The sequence below is a fragment of the Tamandua tetradactyla genome, chromosome X (genome assembly GCF_023851605.1).
Source record: "Tamandua tetradactyla isolate mTamTet1 chromosome X, mTamTet1.pri, whole genome shotgun sequence".
NCBI classification, from domain to species: Eukaryota; Metazoa; Chordata; class Mammalia; order Pilosa; family Myrmecophagidae; genus Tamandua; species Tamandua tetradactyla.
In genome coordinates this window covers 72,406,144-72,424,258 of record NC_135353.1, presented here as the reverse complement: position 1 = coordinate 72,424,258, position 18,115 = coordinate 72,406,144, and the positions used below count along the sequence as shown (strand labels likewise).

At 35.8% G+C, this 18,115-nt stretch overlaps 1 protein-coding gene across 1 annotated transcript in view; it reads left to right on the top strand.

The window, feature by feature from the left end:
- Positions 1-7,322, top strand: part of LOC143670731 (centromere protein I-like) — a 42,541-nt gene extending 35,219 nt beyond the window's left edge. Inside the window, exons 4-6 of the mRNA XM_077145666.1 lie at positions 1,205-1,246; positions 1,935-2,077; positions 7,091-7,322. Of these exons, the coding sequence (XP_077001781.1) occupies positions 1,205-1,246; positions 1,935-2,036 (144 nt within the window). The 3' untranslated portion in view covers positions 2,037-2,077; positions 7,091-7,322. The remainder of the gene's footprint in view (positions 1-1,204; positions 1,247-1,934; positions 2,078-7,090) is intronic.
- Positions 7,323-18,115: the final 10,793 nt, after the last annotated feature.

The window sequence follows — 18,115 nt, the reverse complement described above, 5'->3', positions numbered from 1 at the left end:
ATCTGGACGAACTCCACAGGACAGCCTCACAGTCCAAAGCAGAAAGAGAGCCTGTATCTTCTGAATCCTCTTTAAAAGGCTTCCAGTGATTAGATTAAGCATCACTCATTAAAGAAGGCGCTCCCTTTGGCTGAATACAAATGGAATCACCTGTGGATGAGGCAAATGTGATCATGATTTAATTGTATGAAATGTTCTCGTAGCAACAGACAGGCCAGCACTTGTACAACCAGACAAACAGATACCACCACCTGGCCAAGTTGACAGACGAACCTGACAATGGCAGTTACCAAAATGCAATATAACAGAAATGGGTTGGCTTTTACAATGGGAATTTATTAATTTACAAGCTCAGGGTTCTAAAGCTGTGAAAATGTCCAAATTAAGACATCAGCAGGCAATGCTTTCTCCTGAAAACTGGCTACTGGTGATCTTCATCTACTTTGTCATAAAGCTAAGCACATGATGATATATGTTGGTCTCCCCCTTCTCTCCTGGGTTTTGTTGTTTCTAGCTTCTGTATTATATTTTTACTGTTTTATTTTTTATAAAAATGATATATGATAAAATCTGCCTATATATAAAAATAATTCAGTCATTACAAAATAAAAATTCAAAGTGTTAAAAAGGCACTTTGTTATATATAGTTTAATTGGCAGTTTTCTCTTATTGATGTATAAAAAAATGTGTTTTTTTAGAGTAGATGGTTCTTACTTTCAGTGAAATTCAGTAGGGTGATAAAGCTAGGAAATAGAAGAATCACCTAGGCCTCAGTTTTGATGAAGAATTACAGAGTTTTGAAGAAACTACTGTGTATACGCAGTCTGCCTCACTCAGACTTCCTCCTCATCTCTCAAGATTCAGTTCAAGTATCATATTCCTCATAAAAAGCCATCTCTAAATTCTTCCATCCCCATCCCAGTGGTTAAATATAAAATTAAAAAATGAAACCATGGATTAATAAAATCATGATCACTTTATCCACTGTGGTTTTATTTCTCGAACTCTCTTTGGGCTTCTTGGAGGAAGAAATGATTATAATGGATGGTTACAATGAGTGAATAGTCAAAAGGAATCCAAGAGTGATGGTAAGAATAGAATTTAGTAAATGATTAGACAGGAAGAGCCATCTTAATTTTCTGGTAATTGTTGCTAACCGAATATTTCCCCACTTTGTTTATTTGTTTTGTTTTTGCTTTTTAAGGAATGGCCAGAAGAAAGGACAGTAAATTTGAGCACTATTCGGGTAAATAAATTTACTTTAATCATTTTCAGGGATTTAATAAAGCATAATTTCATCAAGAGAATTTATACTTTTACCTTTTTCCAAATCTTAACTCTACTGCTTCCACACAAAGTAAAGTTTTTGCCATCTAAATTCATTCCAGTGACTTTTATGTAAATTTATCGCTACATACCCACTCTACTTTTTGCTAGGATATAACTTCATAGTTTGACTCTTGCTGTTGTGGTCATGCATCCTCTCATGTTATAATCCAGTTGCATAATATGATGTGTGACTATAATGAGACTGATTTAACAAAACCATATGTAATTGTCTCATTATTATAGAAATTCCTGTTGTGTACATTTTTAATAAAGGAAATAATGTCTGCTCCTAATTTGTTTTAGGGGTTAAATTCCTAGAATGTAGGAATAATGACCTATTTTGATTTTACAGTACTTTGTTTAATTAAACAACTAAATCTGTTTGCCGTTATAATAAAAAGAATGTTTAGCCCTTGGACCTTGGGTACTTTCTGCCTTAAATGCTATTTAAGGACTGAGTTCCAAACATGAACCTGGCTCCTCTAAGCTAACTCTTTGTATGTACAACCAGAATACTGTTAACTTTTCCTAGGTAAAGAAGAGGAAGTAGAGAATAAGCATAGTAAAATATTTACTCAATAATTGTCCTATTTCTGTGCCTGCAGGGAAAGAAATGGAACTGGTATTTGGACTATTTATTTTCAGAGGAGTTAGAAGGCCTGAAACTTTTCATAAGAAGTAGTATTCATCGTTCTTCTGTCCCCTGATCAGACCGCATAAAAGCACAATGATCAACATTAAATGAAAGGTGATATAAACTGAGCAGTCTTGACTAAATTCCTTCCTTATTGCTAGACAGGCCAAATGGCTCAACTTTGTTTCCATATTTTTTTGTCAACAGTCTGCCTCCCTCAAAGAGTACTTAGACTGGAATTCTATCCATAGCCCAGGTGTGGCTACTTTATTTCTCAGGCTTTAGATTCTTTAGCTCACAAATAAAAGATGACTTCTATATCAGCGGGCTCTGCCTTCCTCCAAATTATGAATGAAGATACACATATATTATATTGTAGAAATTTTCACATTTTTGTGTACTGTTAGCCATGTTGATGGGAAGAAAACCGGTAATATATCCAGTGGCAGTTACTCCACAAAGATACCTATGCAAAACACTCTACATCAGTGAAACTTCTCTGTAGCCACTTTTCTTATTGTGAAAAGCAGCACCAGCACTAAGTTACAGGATGTGACATGTGTGATTGAAAGCTGGCTCTAAGTAGGTAGTAGATGCCTGGGCCTTCACTGGTAGCAATTTGATGAGAAGGAAGGAAAAAAGTGGGGTAATCAAGACATTAGTGTTTATACCAGATTGATTTCATGGAAGTCCTTATTTTGTTTGTATGTGTTTGTGTGTGTATGTATCTAGTTTTAAAACCTTTTAGCCCAAATAAATTAATTGCAACTTTACTTTTAGAGGTCATTCTGAAGCTTTTCTTTTATTACCTAATAGTTAGGATACATTGTTGAAAATTTGCTGTAAGATTTTGCTTCAGTGTTACTGAATAACTCTACTCATTTAATGTAATTCATGCCACTTAAGAAAAGTCAGCTGAATATATTTTTGTCCTTAAGGGCTGTGCTGGTTTGAAAGTATTATGTATCCCAGAAAAGCCATATTTTAATCTGTTCCAATCTTATGGAGGTAGCTGTTTTCTTTTAATCCTAATTCAACACTGGAGGATTGACGCTTCTGATTAGATCATCTCCATGGAGGTGGGGTGTACCTAATTGTGGGTGTAAACTTTTTATTCGATGGAGATGTGACTCCACCCCTTCCAAGTGGGTCTTGACTAGTTTACTGGAATCCTTTAAAAGAAGAAACATTTTGGAGAGAGTCAGAAACGACAGATGCTTCAGAGCCAACAGAGAGAGCAGATGTAAATGCTTGGAGAACAGAAACTTCAGAGAACAGAGAATCGGTTGTTTGGAGATGCTTGGAGCCCAGCAGACATCACTATGAGATGTAAAGCAAACCAGAACCTGGAGAGAGCCATGGGAAGCCAAGAGATGAAAGCCTGCCCCAGAGAAGCAAAATGAGGAAGCTCCATAGGAACAGAGGCTGAAAACAATGGAGTCCAAGAGTAAGGGACCAGCAGATGCTAGCCACGGGACTGCCCAGCTGACAGAGGTGTTCCTGACCCATTGGCCTTTCTTGAGTGAAGGTAACCTCTTGTAGGTGCCTTAATTTGTACACTTTTACTTCCTTAGAACTTTTAACTTGTAACTTATTAAATTCCCTTTTTAAAAGCCATTCCATTTGTGGTATATCACCTTTCAGCAGCTTCCAAACTACCATGGGGCACATCTTTATGGTTCTTTTTTTAGTTGTGTAAAGCCAAACAAAACCCAAAACTATATTATTGAATAGTGTTCAGATTAGAAATATCATTCATTCATTTTAACAGCCAGGTCTTCCATGTACTGGAAATACAGCTGTGACCAAAACCAAGTGTCTACTTTTGTGGTGCTTTTGTTACAGTGGACGAGATAAACAATCATAATGTAAACAAATAAATAATATTAGATGTTATGAAGAAAAGGCAGAGAGGGCCGCTGATCAAAATGGCATAGTAGATGCTTCAGGTCTCTGTTCTCCCACAGAAGCTTTAAACAACCAATAAAGACTGGTTAAATCATCTTTCTGAAACCTTCAGAAAAGTACTGTAGTAACAAGGCAGTGCTAAATCGAAAACAGAACTACTTAAAAGCAGTAGATCTCATAGTCCCCTAGCTGACCACCCCCCTACCCTTCACTGGCTCACTGTGGAGCTAGCCTGTGCTCCCAGTACAGATTCTTGGTCCTGCTTTTGGAGATAGTAGCCTTTATGCATGTATAGAATCAAATGTGTCTGGCTCAAACTCTGGTGGTGTCTTCAGGGACTTGCCATCTCAGAAGCCTGGAAAAGGCAGCTCATGGAACTCTGTTACAGAAGGCTATAGGAAATCAGTCAAGTCATGCTGCCTGGGGCAAAAGATGTCAAGGTGTGGGACATCCAGTGCAGTACCTAGAACTTTGTAGAAACTGTTTCCTAGGAAAGAGGGGACATTCATATCCATGTAAATGGGGGAGTTCCCAGGGCCACACATACACATGCCTGCCTATGAAAGGATCAGAGGGGCCACAACATTTGACCTGGAGCTATTCTCTAAACTTATTGTATGGATAAGCCCAGAGAGAGGAAGACTACTTGCCCAGGTCACTCTACAAAGACTGGGAGAGGTGTTTTCTATTTTCCTTTTTCTTTTTTGTTAGTTCCTGGCAATGAAGAAAAGCTCTGTCATCACTCAAGTCGGATACAAGCTCAAAGAACAAATGCCTCAGGATCTAAATTCCATTGATAACACATTAAAATATCAAAATGTCCAGGTTTCATTGAAAGATTACACAGCATACGAAAGATACAGGTAGCAATGGCCCAGGTAAAGGAGAAGATTAAAGCATTAGAAACTATTAGTGAGGAGGACCAGACCTGGACTTCAAAAGATTATGAAAAGGAACCAAACAGCTGAAGGCCACGGTAATAGAAATTAAAAATTCCCTTGAGGGGATCAACAGTAGATTGGAGCTGGTAAAAGAAAGCACCATTATATTTGAAGCTAAAGTGAGTAAATCATCTAGTCTAAGGAACAGAAGGAAGAAAGAATGAAGAAAAGTGAACTTTCTAGAGGAACCTGTGGGACACATCAAGCATACCGATATGTGCATTGTGGGGGTCCCAGAAGAATAAGGGAGAAAGAGGCAGAAAAATATTCAAAGAAATAATGCCTGAAAGTTTCCCAAATTTAGCAAAAGACATGAATATACATTTCCAAGTTGCTTAGACCCACATAGCAGCATATTATAATCAGACTGTCTGATGCTACAAAAGAGAAGCAACCAATCACATTCAAGAGAGCCTCAATAAGATTAAGTGCCAACACTGGTGTTTATGGTGTCAGTGTTCATGATTCACAACGGATGGAGGTGGCCTTAAGATATGACTGGGGAATGGAAGGGGTAACTGTGGTGTTTACATAGATTGGACTACTGAGTGGCTGTAAGAAGGAATGAAGTTTTGAGGAATGCAACTAGGTGAATGAACCTTAAGGATGGTATGTTGAGTAAAAGGTCAGAAACGAAAAGGCAAATATTATCATATGGATTAACTGTTACAAACTCAGAATTGAAATCGAAAGCATGGGTTATCAGGTTGGGGCATATTGTAAAGGTTCCTAGATTGTAAGCTCTTACAGCAATTACACATACGAGTTGTAACTGATATTTATAAATTGTGAGATACTAAACTATTTGTATATAATCTGGTCATTCTGTGAAACTTTGTATAATTATGTGACATCTGAGACTCAGAGTTAGAGCATTAAAGCTATGAAAGTCAGCATTACCCCATTCAGCAACTGTTTAAAAAAGCTGAAAAAGTGATTAGACCTCATCTAGAGATATGAATAAAGCTGATCTGGATAAGACTAAGATCGACCAGGATACTGGGTAAAGAATAATATGGTCCATAATTGCAAACTTCAACCTTTGTGCAAGACCAAAGGGAGAGTTGTTTACTTGGTGCAAAATTTATTATTTTGGGTAGCACATTATCTAACTTGTATGGTCAATTTACTTGAACACCATAATTACATGGATTTTGAATATCGCATGATATCTCGTTCATCTGTACATGTGCATGTGGTGCCCCGATATATCCCAGAGTGATTTGGAGAGAGTTATCAAAAAGTATTTACAAAGTTCCCTTGGGAGACTGGGAAGAAAGGAGGAAATGATTCAACTTCCCCATCTGGGGAATTTCTGATATTCTCAGAAGCAATGGGAACAGCCAGTTCAATAGGCTGAGCCCTCAATCTTGGAGCTTGCCCCTATGAAGCTTATTCCTGCAAGGAGAAGCTAAGTGTACTTATAATTATGTCTGAGAGTCACCTCCTGAGAACCCCTTTCATTGCTCGGATGTGGCTTCTCTCGCTAAGCCAACTTGGCAAGTGAACTCACTGCCTTCCCCCCTGCATGGATCATGTCTCCCAGGGGTATAAATCTCCCTGGCAACGTGTGACCTGATTTCCAGGGATGAGCAGGACTCAGCATCATGGAATGAGAAAGCCTTCTTGACCAAAAGGTGGAAGAGAGAAATGAGACAAAATAGTCTCAGTGGCTGAGAGATTTCAAACAGTCGAGACGTTATTCTTACACATTATATAGAAATCCCTTTTTAGTTGTTGGTTTATTGGAGTGGCTAGAGGGAAGTAACTGTTGAATTATGTTCCAGTAGTCTTGATTTTTTAAGATGACTGTATAACTATATAGCTTTTACAGAGTGACTATGATTGTGAAAACCTTGTGTCTGATGCTCATTTTATCCAGAGTATGGACAGATGAGTAAAAAAAAAATAAGGATAAAATAAACAATAGGGGAGATAAAGGATAAAAATTGTGTAGATTGAAATACTGTGGGTCAATGAGAAGAACGGGTAGGGGGTTATGGAATGTTTAAGTTCTATTTTTTTGGTCTTTTTCTTTTTCTGGAGTGATGCAATTTTTTAAAAATGATCATGGTGTAGAATACATAGCTACATGATGATATTGTGAGGCATTGATTATATAATATATTTGGACTGTACATGGGTGAATATTTCTTAACATAAACAGTTTTAAAAAAAAGAAAGTTCCAAATTCTCATCAGAAGCCATGGAAGCAAGAAAGCATTGGGATGGTATATTGCCAACTAAGAATTCTGTGTCTGACAAAATTGTCTTTCAGAAATGAGGGAGAGATAAGATACACTGTGAACTAAACAAAAACTGAGGGAATCGATTCCCAGACTGTGCACCACCAAGAAAAACAAAAACTGACAGTTTGTTACCAGTCTTCCAAGAGATACTAGAGTTCTGCAGATTGAAAGGAAAGGATGCTACACAATATATGCAAGCCACATGAAGAAATAAATGTATCCAGTGAGGGGTGATGGTAAGAGTAAAGGTGAATGTTAGTATTACTGTGTTTTGGTTTGTTATTCCACTTTTTACTTCCTACAGGATCGATCTAAAAAGCAAATGCATAAAATATAATGAGAAATCAGTGGTTTTGGACTCAGTGTATATATAACTTGAGAAAAGAACTTCATAAAGTTGGGGGACTAAGAGGTATAGGAACACAGTTTGTAAATACTATTGAAGTTAAGTTGGTATTAAAGCAAATGAGATTGATGTGGATTTTAGGATAGTAAATCTAACCCCCATGGTAACTACAAAGAAAATATCAGGGTATGCAAGCTCATGGAGACGAAGTAGAGTACAGGTTGCTGAGTTCTGGGTGCAAGGGATATGGTTAGTGCATAATGGTGTAGGGTTTCTGTTTGAGGAAATGGGGAAAGTTTTAATAATAGAAAGTGGGGAGGTCACCACATTATTGTGAATGCAATTAATCCTATTGAATGGTATACTTGAATGTAGTTGAGTTGGGAGAGTTTATTTTGTATAAATGTTTCCACAATTAAGAGAAGGAAAAAAAGAATAACTAAAGAGACAATGACAAAGAAATGCAATATATGATCCTGAATGGGATCTAGCAAGGGAGGAAAAAATGCTCAAATGGCATTATTGGGACATGAAAAAGTTGGAATATAGACTCTAAGCTTTTATATTTATGTTTTGTTTCTTGAACTTGATAACTGTGTTTAAGTTGATTACATACATGAATATCCTTGTTCTTAAGAAATGTACATGGCAGCATTAAGTGTTCAAGGAACATGATGTATACAACCTAAACGGATGGATAGAGATTTGGCAAGTGTGGCAAAATGTTAAGTTGGTGGATCTGGATTTCTGGAAATGGATGGGGGGTTAGGGGTATGTTGGAGTTCTTTGTATGGCTGTTTAAAATAATTTTTGTAGCTGTCCTCTCAGTCTGAAAATATTTCAAAATAAAAAGTTGAGAACAGAGATAGAATGTTGAGAGGATCTTCTTTAGGTAAGATGGTTAGGAAAAACCTATCTGAGTAGGTGGGATATGCAGAGGTCCTAAAAAGTAAGCATGTGAACCATGTGGATATTTGGGGAAAGGGCATTCTGGGAAGAAGTAAAAGTAAGTTGAAAAGCCCTGCAATATTAACTTACTTGGTATATTTGGGGATAACAAGTAACCAATAAGTTAGGGAGGAAAATGGTAAGAAATAAAATGGGGGAGAAAGAGACTACTAGTTCATGATGATCCTTATAGCCTGATATGGATATGTAACAGGAAACCATTAGAAGAATTAAGGGCAGAGCAGTTACATAGTTTGACTTACCTGTATGAAGTATGGTAGTCTAAACGGAGAGGAAAGGTAAAAGCAAAGAGACTGGTTAGGTTATTAGTGTTCCAGGCAAGGGCTTTAGACTAGATGGTAAGTGATGGGGAGGTGTCTAGAGGTTAGATTCACCCTCTAATTTGAAAGATCTGTTGACATTTTGAATATGATGAGGGGAAAACGGGAATCAAGAATGACTCCTAGTGCCCCCAATAAATCCCAGAATACTTTGAGCAGTGAATAAAGAAGTATTTGCAAAGTTCCCTTGGGGGAATGGGGAGAAAGGAGGAAATATAAAACTTCCCCATTTGGAGAATTTCTATTACTCTCTCAAGCATGGGGATAACCGAATCAATAGGCTGAACACTCAATCTTGGGATTCACCCCTATGACACTTACTCGTGCAAAGGATAGGCTAAGCCTATTTAAAATGAGGCAGAAATCTTTATTAACAGAAAATTGATATCATTTTGAACCTATTGTAGTGTAAATCAAAATAAGTAATTACACTCATGTCATTAGGAACCAAGATTTTTAAGTAGAAGAGTAAAAAAGGTGGACTTACAAATACAAAAAAATTATTAAATATAAGTTATGACAGGAATGTTATTTGAATTTAAACCTTTTACATTCTAAACCTGTTTTTAACATTTATATACCTGTCTTGAAATTTTAAAAAATATATTTTTATTGCCATATCTTTACACACATGCAGTCCTCAACTTTCCATATTCATTTTCAGCATATATTTTGGTCTTTAAGATTATGTAGAATATTCAGTTGTTAGAAGGGATTTGGTTATTTTCTCTTAAGGATTTAACCCCTAACAATCATTGAAGAAACTTTTCTAAAAGTTTGTCTTCCAAGAGAGAAATTTTCCCCCCAGCTTTGGCATTTTGCTCAGTAATGATTCCTTGGGTACCCTGTTTTGACCATATTTCTCATCTTTATCAATTTCGAAATCCACTTAAGACTAGATATATACGGCTGTGCAATTATACCAAATCTAGTATTTGAGTAATATTTTTTGAAGACCCTTTGTAGCAGAAAGTGCATGATTTAAATAAGAATAGCTATTTTGCTTTAGTGTAAAATATGTCTAGAAAAGAAATAGAAAAGTTTTATTATACTTATTGTACAAAAGGAATACTTCCTTTACCTAGTAGCTGTAAAAAATTGTTGGGATTAAAAATATTGACCTAAGTATTGAATACTGAGGTTCTATTAGATTTTTAACATTTATTTTCTCTTTTATCATAACTTCTTCCTCTTGATCTCGGGGTGGATCTGGAAGGGAAAGAAGAGTGTACAAGTCTATAGTGCCCCACGTAGCTATCATTTACACACTAGAAAATCTCTCTTTACATCAGATATTTTGTATGTCACCAAATGGTTTATGAGGGAAAAAATCTCTAAAATTGTCATGTTATGAGATCTATTTTTAGTTGATATTACCTTTCATTTGATTTAAATTGTTGAGTTTTAAATATAGGGAGTCTATGTTTTAGATATGTAAAAAATTCTACTTCCAACAAAGATAGGCAACAATTATTTTTTTAAAAAAAGGGAATTTATTAAGTTGCATATTTATAGTTCTAAGGCCGTGAAAATCTCCAATATTAAAGCAAGGCTATAGAAATGTCCAATGTAAGGCATCCAGGGAGAGATACCTTGGCTCAAGAAGGCCAATGACATTCAAGGTTTTTCTCTCTCAACTGGAAAGGCACAGGATGAACATGGCGACGTCTGCTAGCTTTCTCTCCAGGCTTCTTTTTCACAAAGCTCCCCCAGGGGTGTTTTCCTTCTTCAACTCTAAAGGTCTTTGGCTGTGTGGCTCCCAAACTTTTTCCAAAATGGTCCCTCTTTTTTTTTGTTTTAAACATTTTTTTTGTATAATATAACATATATACGAAGCAAAGAAAGAAAACAATAGCTTTCAAAGCACTCTTCAACAAATAAATCCAGTTTTTTAGTAGTTTGCAGGATATTTATTCTTTCATTTGTGGTGTCTGCTGACCCTCTCTCATAGTGATATTTTAAAATTTATATTTTATTTATTTATGAAACACAACCACATAAAAACACAAACACATTTATTTATGAAACATAACCACATACAAACCCATTCTTACCATATGATCTTTCCACTCTTTTTAAAAAATTTTTATTAAACCAATCAACATACATGAACATTCTTTTTTCATCACATAGTTGTATATTCATCATCATGATCATTTCTTAGAACATTTGCATCAATTCAGAAAAAGAAAAAGAAAACAAAAAAATTCATACATACCGTATCCCTTACATCTCCCTTTTGTGATCACTAGCATTTCAATCTACTAAATTTATTTTAATATTTGTTCCCCCTATTATTTACCCCCCTATTATTTATTTTTAATCTTTGTGTTTACTTGTCTGTCAATAAGGTAAATAAAAGGAGCATGAGACACAAGGTTTTCACAATCACACAGTCATATTGTGGAAGCTGTCTTCAAGAAACGTGGCTACTGGAGCACAGCTCTACATTTTCAGGCAGTTCCCTCCAGCCTCTCCATTACACCTTAACTAAACAGGTGATATATATATAATGCATAAGAATAACCTCCAGGATAACCTCTCTACTCTTTGAAATCTCTCAGCCATTGTCACTTGGTCTCATTTCTCTCTTCCTCCTTTTGGTCAGAAGGTTTTCTCAATCCTCAGATGCTGAGTCCCAGCTCATTCTAGAATTTCTGTCCAACATTGCCAGGAAGGTCCACACCCCTGGGAGTCATGTCCCACATAGGGAGAGAGCAGTGAGTTTGCTTGTCGTGTTGGCTGAGAGAGAGAGGCCACATCTGAGCAACAAAAGAGGTTCTCTTGGGGTGACTCAGGCCTAATTTTCAGTGGCTTAGCCTGTCCTTTGCGGGGTTAAATTTCATATGAACAAACCCCAAGATTGGGGGCTCAGCCTATTGCTTTGGTTGTCCCCACTGCTTGTGAGAATATCAAGAATTCTCCACTTGGGGAAGCTGAATTTTCCCCCTTTCTCACCATTCCCCCAAGGAGACTTTGCAAATACTTTTTTATTCACTGTTCAAATCACTCTGGGATTTATCAAGGCATCACTCTGGACAAATCTACAAACTCAAATGCCCTACTCAAGGTTCCAAGTATTATGGTGTTCAACTAAGCTGTCCACATAAGTTATATCAGGAAATGCACTAGTCAAAATATAAATTTTGTACCAAAGAAACATTTTTTGCTTTAGTCTCACACATAACTTAAAGTTTTAAAATATGAATTACCATATATTTTCAACACCCTGCAGTAATGACATTCCTTTGTTCTTCCTCATGCAAAAGCATTTTTAAATTTGTACATTTAGTCATTGTCATTATGCACTCTAGGCCTTCCTAGATTATACCATCTCAATCTTTGTTGTTTATCTTTCCATCTGATTTCATTTGTGCCCCCAGGCCTCCTCCCTCTTTCACTCTCAGATTCAGCTTCATTCAGTGTTCTAACATTATGTATTACAGTTACGTAGTATTGTGCTATCCGTTTCTGAAGTTTTACAATCAGTCTTGTTTGGGCAACAATTTTTAACATGTATTTTGGGCTGAATTACCAATGCTTTAATTTTATAATATTTAGAACAAGGTTCTTCTTGAGGGATATAATAGTATGTTTGAATTAAAGTCCACTTTTATGTGTGTAACAGGAAAATAATTTTTTCAGCTTGACAGGAATGATACCATCATGTCTAATTAGATTCAGGGCATAGAGCTGAAGTCTGAATGTCAAGGAGCCTTAATGCTTCTAGGTCTAGGTGTATTATTAAGGAATTGTATGATCTTGGAGAGTCACTTAACTACTTTGTCTCTTCTTTTCCTCTTTGGTAAAATTTAGATTTCTATATATTTTTCAAAGTATTCAGTATAAAAAATTAATAAAAGTCTCTAAAATTTCATTTAAGAAGGCAAAAGTGGGAAAAAGAAATATGTTTTTCCTGCTTTGAAGTATATCTAATCAAAGTATAACAATGGAAGACTATGCCAGAAAGCCGTGAATTACTGAGTTAATGTGTATTTTCTGTTCTTTACCTTCATGTTTCAACAGAGGTTGTCTGAGGCTCTGGAAAAAGTGCTAAAAGTATGAATGAATGAATGAATGAATACCTACATAATAGGTTGACATCTAGGCATTTATGAGTAGTTCAGCCCTGGACAATGACATATTTACTATCACCTATGTAATTGAACAAAGCTCCATTTTGTATGTGCTGTACTGTATCCTTTTATCTATTTTGTAGGCAACATTCTCTTACCATAGGTAATGAGGGAAAAGGTAGTATATGACTTTTAAAAATTAGCCATTAATTTCAGCTTTTTAAAATCAGAAATAAAGAAAAAACAATAAAATTAGAAATTAATCAGTATTTTAAAATTTATAATCAGCTTTGTGGGCTATTAGTTTCCAAACGACCTGCAGTTTCTAGATATTCAGTTTATAGAATGTGAGAAACTTCATGAAATCTCTCCTCAGAGAAATACAGGCATACATCGTTTATTGTGCTTGGCTTTACTGCACTATGCAGATATTGCGTCTTTTTACAAATTGAAGGTTTGTGGTAACCTTGAATACAGCAAGTCTGTCGGTGCCCTTTTTCCAACAGCATGTGGTCACTTTGTGTCTCTGTGTCACATTTTGTCAATTCTTGAGATACTTCAAACTTTTTCCGATCAGTAGTCTTTGCTATTACTATTGTAATTGTTTTGGTGTGTCATGAACCATGCCCATATAAAATGGTGAACTTAATCTGTAAATGTTTGTGTTCCAACTGCTCCATGGATTGGTCTGTCTCCATCTTGCTCCCTCTCCCTATTCCCTGGACCCAACAATATTGAAATTAGGCCAATTAATAACACTACAATGGCCTCTAAGTATTCAAGTAAAAGTAAGAGTTACACATCTCTAACTTTAAATCAAAAGCTAGAAATGATTAAGCTGAGATGGAATCTATTCCCGATGAAGATGCTGTGAGCATTGTTGAAATGACAACAAAAGATTTAGAATATTACATAAATCTAGTTGATAAAGCAGTGGCAGTGCTTTAGAGGATTGACTCCAGTTTTGCAAGATTTTCTACAGTGGGTAAAATCCTATCAGACAGCGTTGCATGCTACAGAGAGGTGTTTTGTGAAAGGAGTCAACTGGTGGCAGACTTCATTGTTGGCTTATTTTAAGAAATTGCCACGGCCACTCCAACCTTTAGCAACCCCTATCCTAATCAGTCAGCAGCCATTAACATTGAGACAAGACCCTCAACTAGCAAAAATTATAACTCACTGAAGGCTCAGATAATGGTTAGCTATTTTTAGCAATAATACTTCTTAATTAAGATATGCACATTGTTCTTTAGACATAATGTTATTGCACACTTAATAGGCTACAGTATAGTGTCAACTTAAGTTATATACACTGGGAAACCAAAAAATTCATGGGACTTGCTTTATTGTGATCTTTTGTTTTATTGTGGTTGTCTGGAATTGATCCTGCAATATCTCCAAGGTTATATTTCTATCTAATTAATTATTCAGAATTAGCAAAGACAATCATTCAAAGTCTGGATATTGATCAAAGGGCTTACAATGATTTGAGAAGAATTTATCCAACAAAATCTATAGCACTAAGTTAAGTAATAATAGTGAGAGGCCACAATATATCTAACTAGGAGCTACACCCATTTTCCCTCCACTCCCTCTCACCCTCCCGGCTCTGTGCTGCAAAAGAGCTATTCCAGTGGACTTGGCAGCCAACTGACAGAACCGATCTCCCCCACATCACATTCAATAATATGGATATTCTGCCAAGAATGGAATCAAAGAAATCCCCAAAGACTGGCAACACCATGACCCTGCCTGAAAGACCTGACTTTATTTGGATTGTGGAGCAATTTGAGACTCCAGGGAATTGTGAAAAAGCAATAGGGTATCAGCTAGCAATCAGTGGGAGCTAATAATGTGGTATGATTCCAGTAGAGACAAACCAGCCAAAAGTGTAATAAGATCATGGAAAGAGACAACAACAAAGGCCCTGCCAAAAATGCAGTATTTCTTGGTGCTATGGGAGAATTAAAACATACCTAAGGCTTCACCCTCTGAGGAGCTACTGGAGAGGGAACTGCTAAGCCATTAGTCACTGATTGCATTTGGGGTCAACTTCTAAGCTTCCTGAAGCATGAAGGCAGTCTCCAAGCCACACAGATCTAATAGTAAGTGGTAAAAATATTTTTGGCTCAGGGCTTAAGCACAGTCTCTGACCAATTAGCAATTGACTACTAAACTGTATTGACCCCGGATTGATACTGTGAACCATGGATTGTACACTTCGGGTGATTATCTGGTATGTGAATATATATATCAATAACTTTTCATAAAAATTACCTTTGAGGAGTACCAGATGTTGGAGGTAATGGACAAAAGCTTCAAAGAAGCTATTGTAAATATGTTCAAGGAACTAAAGCAAATATTATGTTTGAAGAATTAAATGAAGGTATGACAGTGACTTATCAAATGTAGCATATCAATAAGGGATAGAAATTATATTAAAAAATAAAAACCAAATATAGATTTTGGAGTTAAAAGTAGGAGAAAATGAACAGAGCTTTAGAGAAGCATGGGACACCATTAAGCACCTGAACATACTCATAATGAGGATAGCAGAAGAAGACAGGGACAAAAAAATTTTTCAGAAATAATGGCTGATAATCCTGCAAATTTAATGCAAATGTTAAAACTTCCAAGAAGCTCAGGAAACTCCAAGTGAGATGAGTGCACAGAGATTCACTACCCATACGCTTATAATCAAAATGCTGAAAGTAAAAACAAAAATAATCTTGAAAGCAGCATAGGAAAAATCACTTATCAATTACAATCAATTACATGGGAAGCCCAATATGAATAACAGATGACTTCTCATCAGAAACAGTGGGGCCCAAAAGGTGGTAGGGTGACATATTCAAAATTCTGACAGTGTAACAAAAACTAATAGAATTTGTTGTTAGAGCCTTAGATACTAAAAAAGTTCTTCAAGTTGAAATGACACAAGACAGTAATTTGAATCCACACATACACACAAAAACAGAGTGCCAGTAAAGGTAATTAGATAATTATAAAAGTTTAATTACACATGTCCTCCTCTTAATTGTTCTAAAAAGCAATTGTACACTAAAATCAGTAAGATTGAATTTTTCAGACTATAACATATAGACTATATGGAAAATATATTTGACAATAACATCAGAGATAAGAGGGCTGTGAATAAAGTTGTATTGGAGAAAGACGTGACACCAGGTGCAGCCACTGGGAAACAGTTTGGTATTTCCTTTAAAAGTTAAACATAAAACTACCATGTCCTGGCAATCCCATTTCTAGTTATATACACAGAATTAAAAACAGTTATTCAGATACTTACACACCAAAGTTTATGGGAGCATTATTCTCAACAGCCAAAGGTGGAAGCAACTCAAATGTCCATTAGCAGATGAACGAATAAATAAAATGTGATATATATATACACACACAATAGAAATCTAACCTTAAAAAGGAAGGAAGTTCCGGGTGGTATGACTGTGGCTCAGCTGCAGAATTCTTGCCTGCCATGCCAGAGACCTGGATTCGATTCCCAGTGCCTGCCCATGCAAAAAAAAAAAAGGAATGAAGTTTCCGATACGTCATTAAGTGGATCAACCTTAAAGGCATCATGTTGAGTGAAATAAGTCAGACACAAATGGACAGATATTGCATGATTCCACTGAGATGAAATAGCTGGAATATGCAAACACAGAAAGTGGAGTACTGGTTCCAGGCTAGAGGGGTAATGCGGAGTTAATGCATAATGGATGTAGGATTTCTGTTTGGAGTGATGGGCAAGTTCTAGTAATGAAATGTGGTGAGGATTGCACAACATTTTCAAGGTGATTAATCCCAAGGAATCGCATGCTTGGGAGTGGCTGAGATGGTAAGGTTTATGTTGCATATATGTTTTCACAATTAAAGATTTAAAAGAGCAAACACAGAGAAAATGACAAATGCAATTCATGATCCTGGACTGTTTCTAATGGAGGAGAAAGTTTCCAAAGGACATTATTGGGACATACGAAAAAATTAGACAGTGTATGTGTGTGTTAAAGTAATTGAACTTCTTAGGAAATGTACATGTAACTTAAATGTTCAAGGAGTATGATGTATAGAACCTACACTCAATTGTTTAGAAAATAAGAAAAATAGATGGATAGAGTGATACAGCAAATGTGGTAAAGTATTAAATCTAGTGGATCTGGTTCTCTGGAAAAGGGTATGTTGGAGTTCACTGTATGGGTTTTGTATTATTTTAGGAGCTATTCTGTAAGTTTGAAAGTGTTTCAAAATAAATTGTTTAAGGAAAAAAATGACACTGGATGATAACTCAAATACACAAAGAAACGAAGAGAACCAGAAATGGTGAATAAGGTTAATATAACAAACTATAAATGTGTATTTGCTCTCCTTTCTTCACTCAGATTCTATAAAAGATGTAAAATTATATACAGAGCAATAATTATAATATATTGTTTGGTTTGTAACATGTGTAGGTATAACAAGTATAATAATAGCACCCCAAATAGGTAGAAAGAATGGAGCTAGATAGCAGTAAAATTACTGTGTCTTACTGGAATTAAATTATTATAAAGCTAAAGTAGGTGCTGATATGTTAAGGTCTATATCATAAGATCTAGGACAAAGACTAAGAAAATCACTCCAAAATATACACATAAAAATTCATTGAAGGAATTAAAATGGTACACAAGAAAATGTCCACTTCATACAAGACAAGGCAGGAAAGGAGGAACAGAGGAACCAAGAAGGTAACAGATAAATAGAAAACATAAAGCAAAATGACAATCTAACCATATAACAATAGATGTGAGTTCATTCAACAATCCATTCAAACGGCAGATTATGTTAGACTGGATAAAAAATAAGATCCAACTATATGCTATTTATAGGAGACACTTTAGATTCAAAGATATAAATAGAGTTGAAAGTAAGAGAATGGAAAAAGATATATCATGCAAACAACCATAAGAAAACTTAAGTGCCTATACTCATGTCAGACAAAATAGAATTTAAGACAAAAACTGGTACTCAAGACAAAGGATTAATCCATCAGGAAGATATAACAAGTATAAGTATATATACACCTAACAACAGATCCCCCCAAAATACATGAAGTCCAAAATGACAGAACGGAAGGTAGAAATAGACAATTCAACATTTATACTTGCAGATTTCAGTACCCTACTAGCAACAATTGATAGAACAGCTGTGAGATCAACAGGTATATAGAAGTCTTGAATAACACTATAAATCAAGTAGACATACTAGACTCTTCTAGAATACTACACCCAACAACAGCAGAATACACATTCTCAAGCACACAAATATTAGCCCATAAAACAAACTTCAATA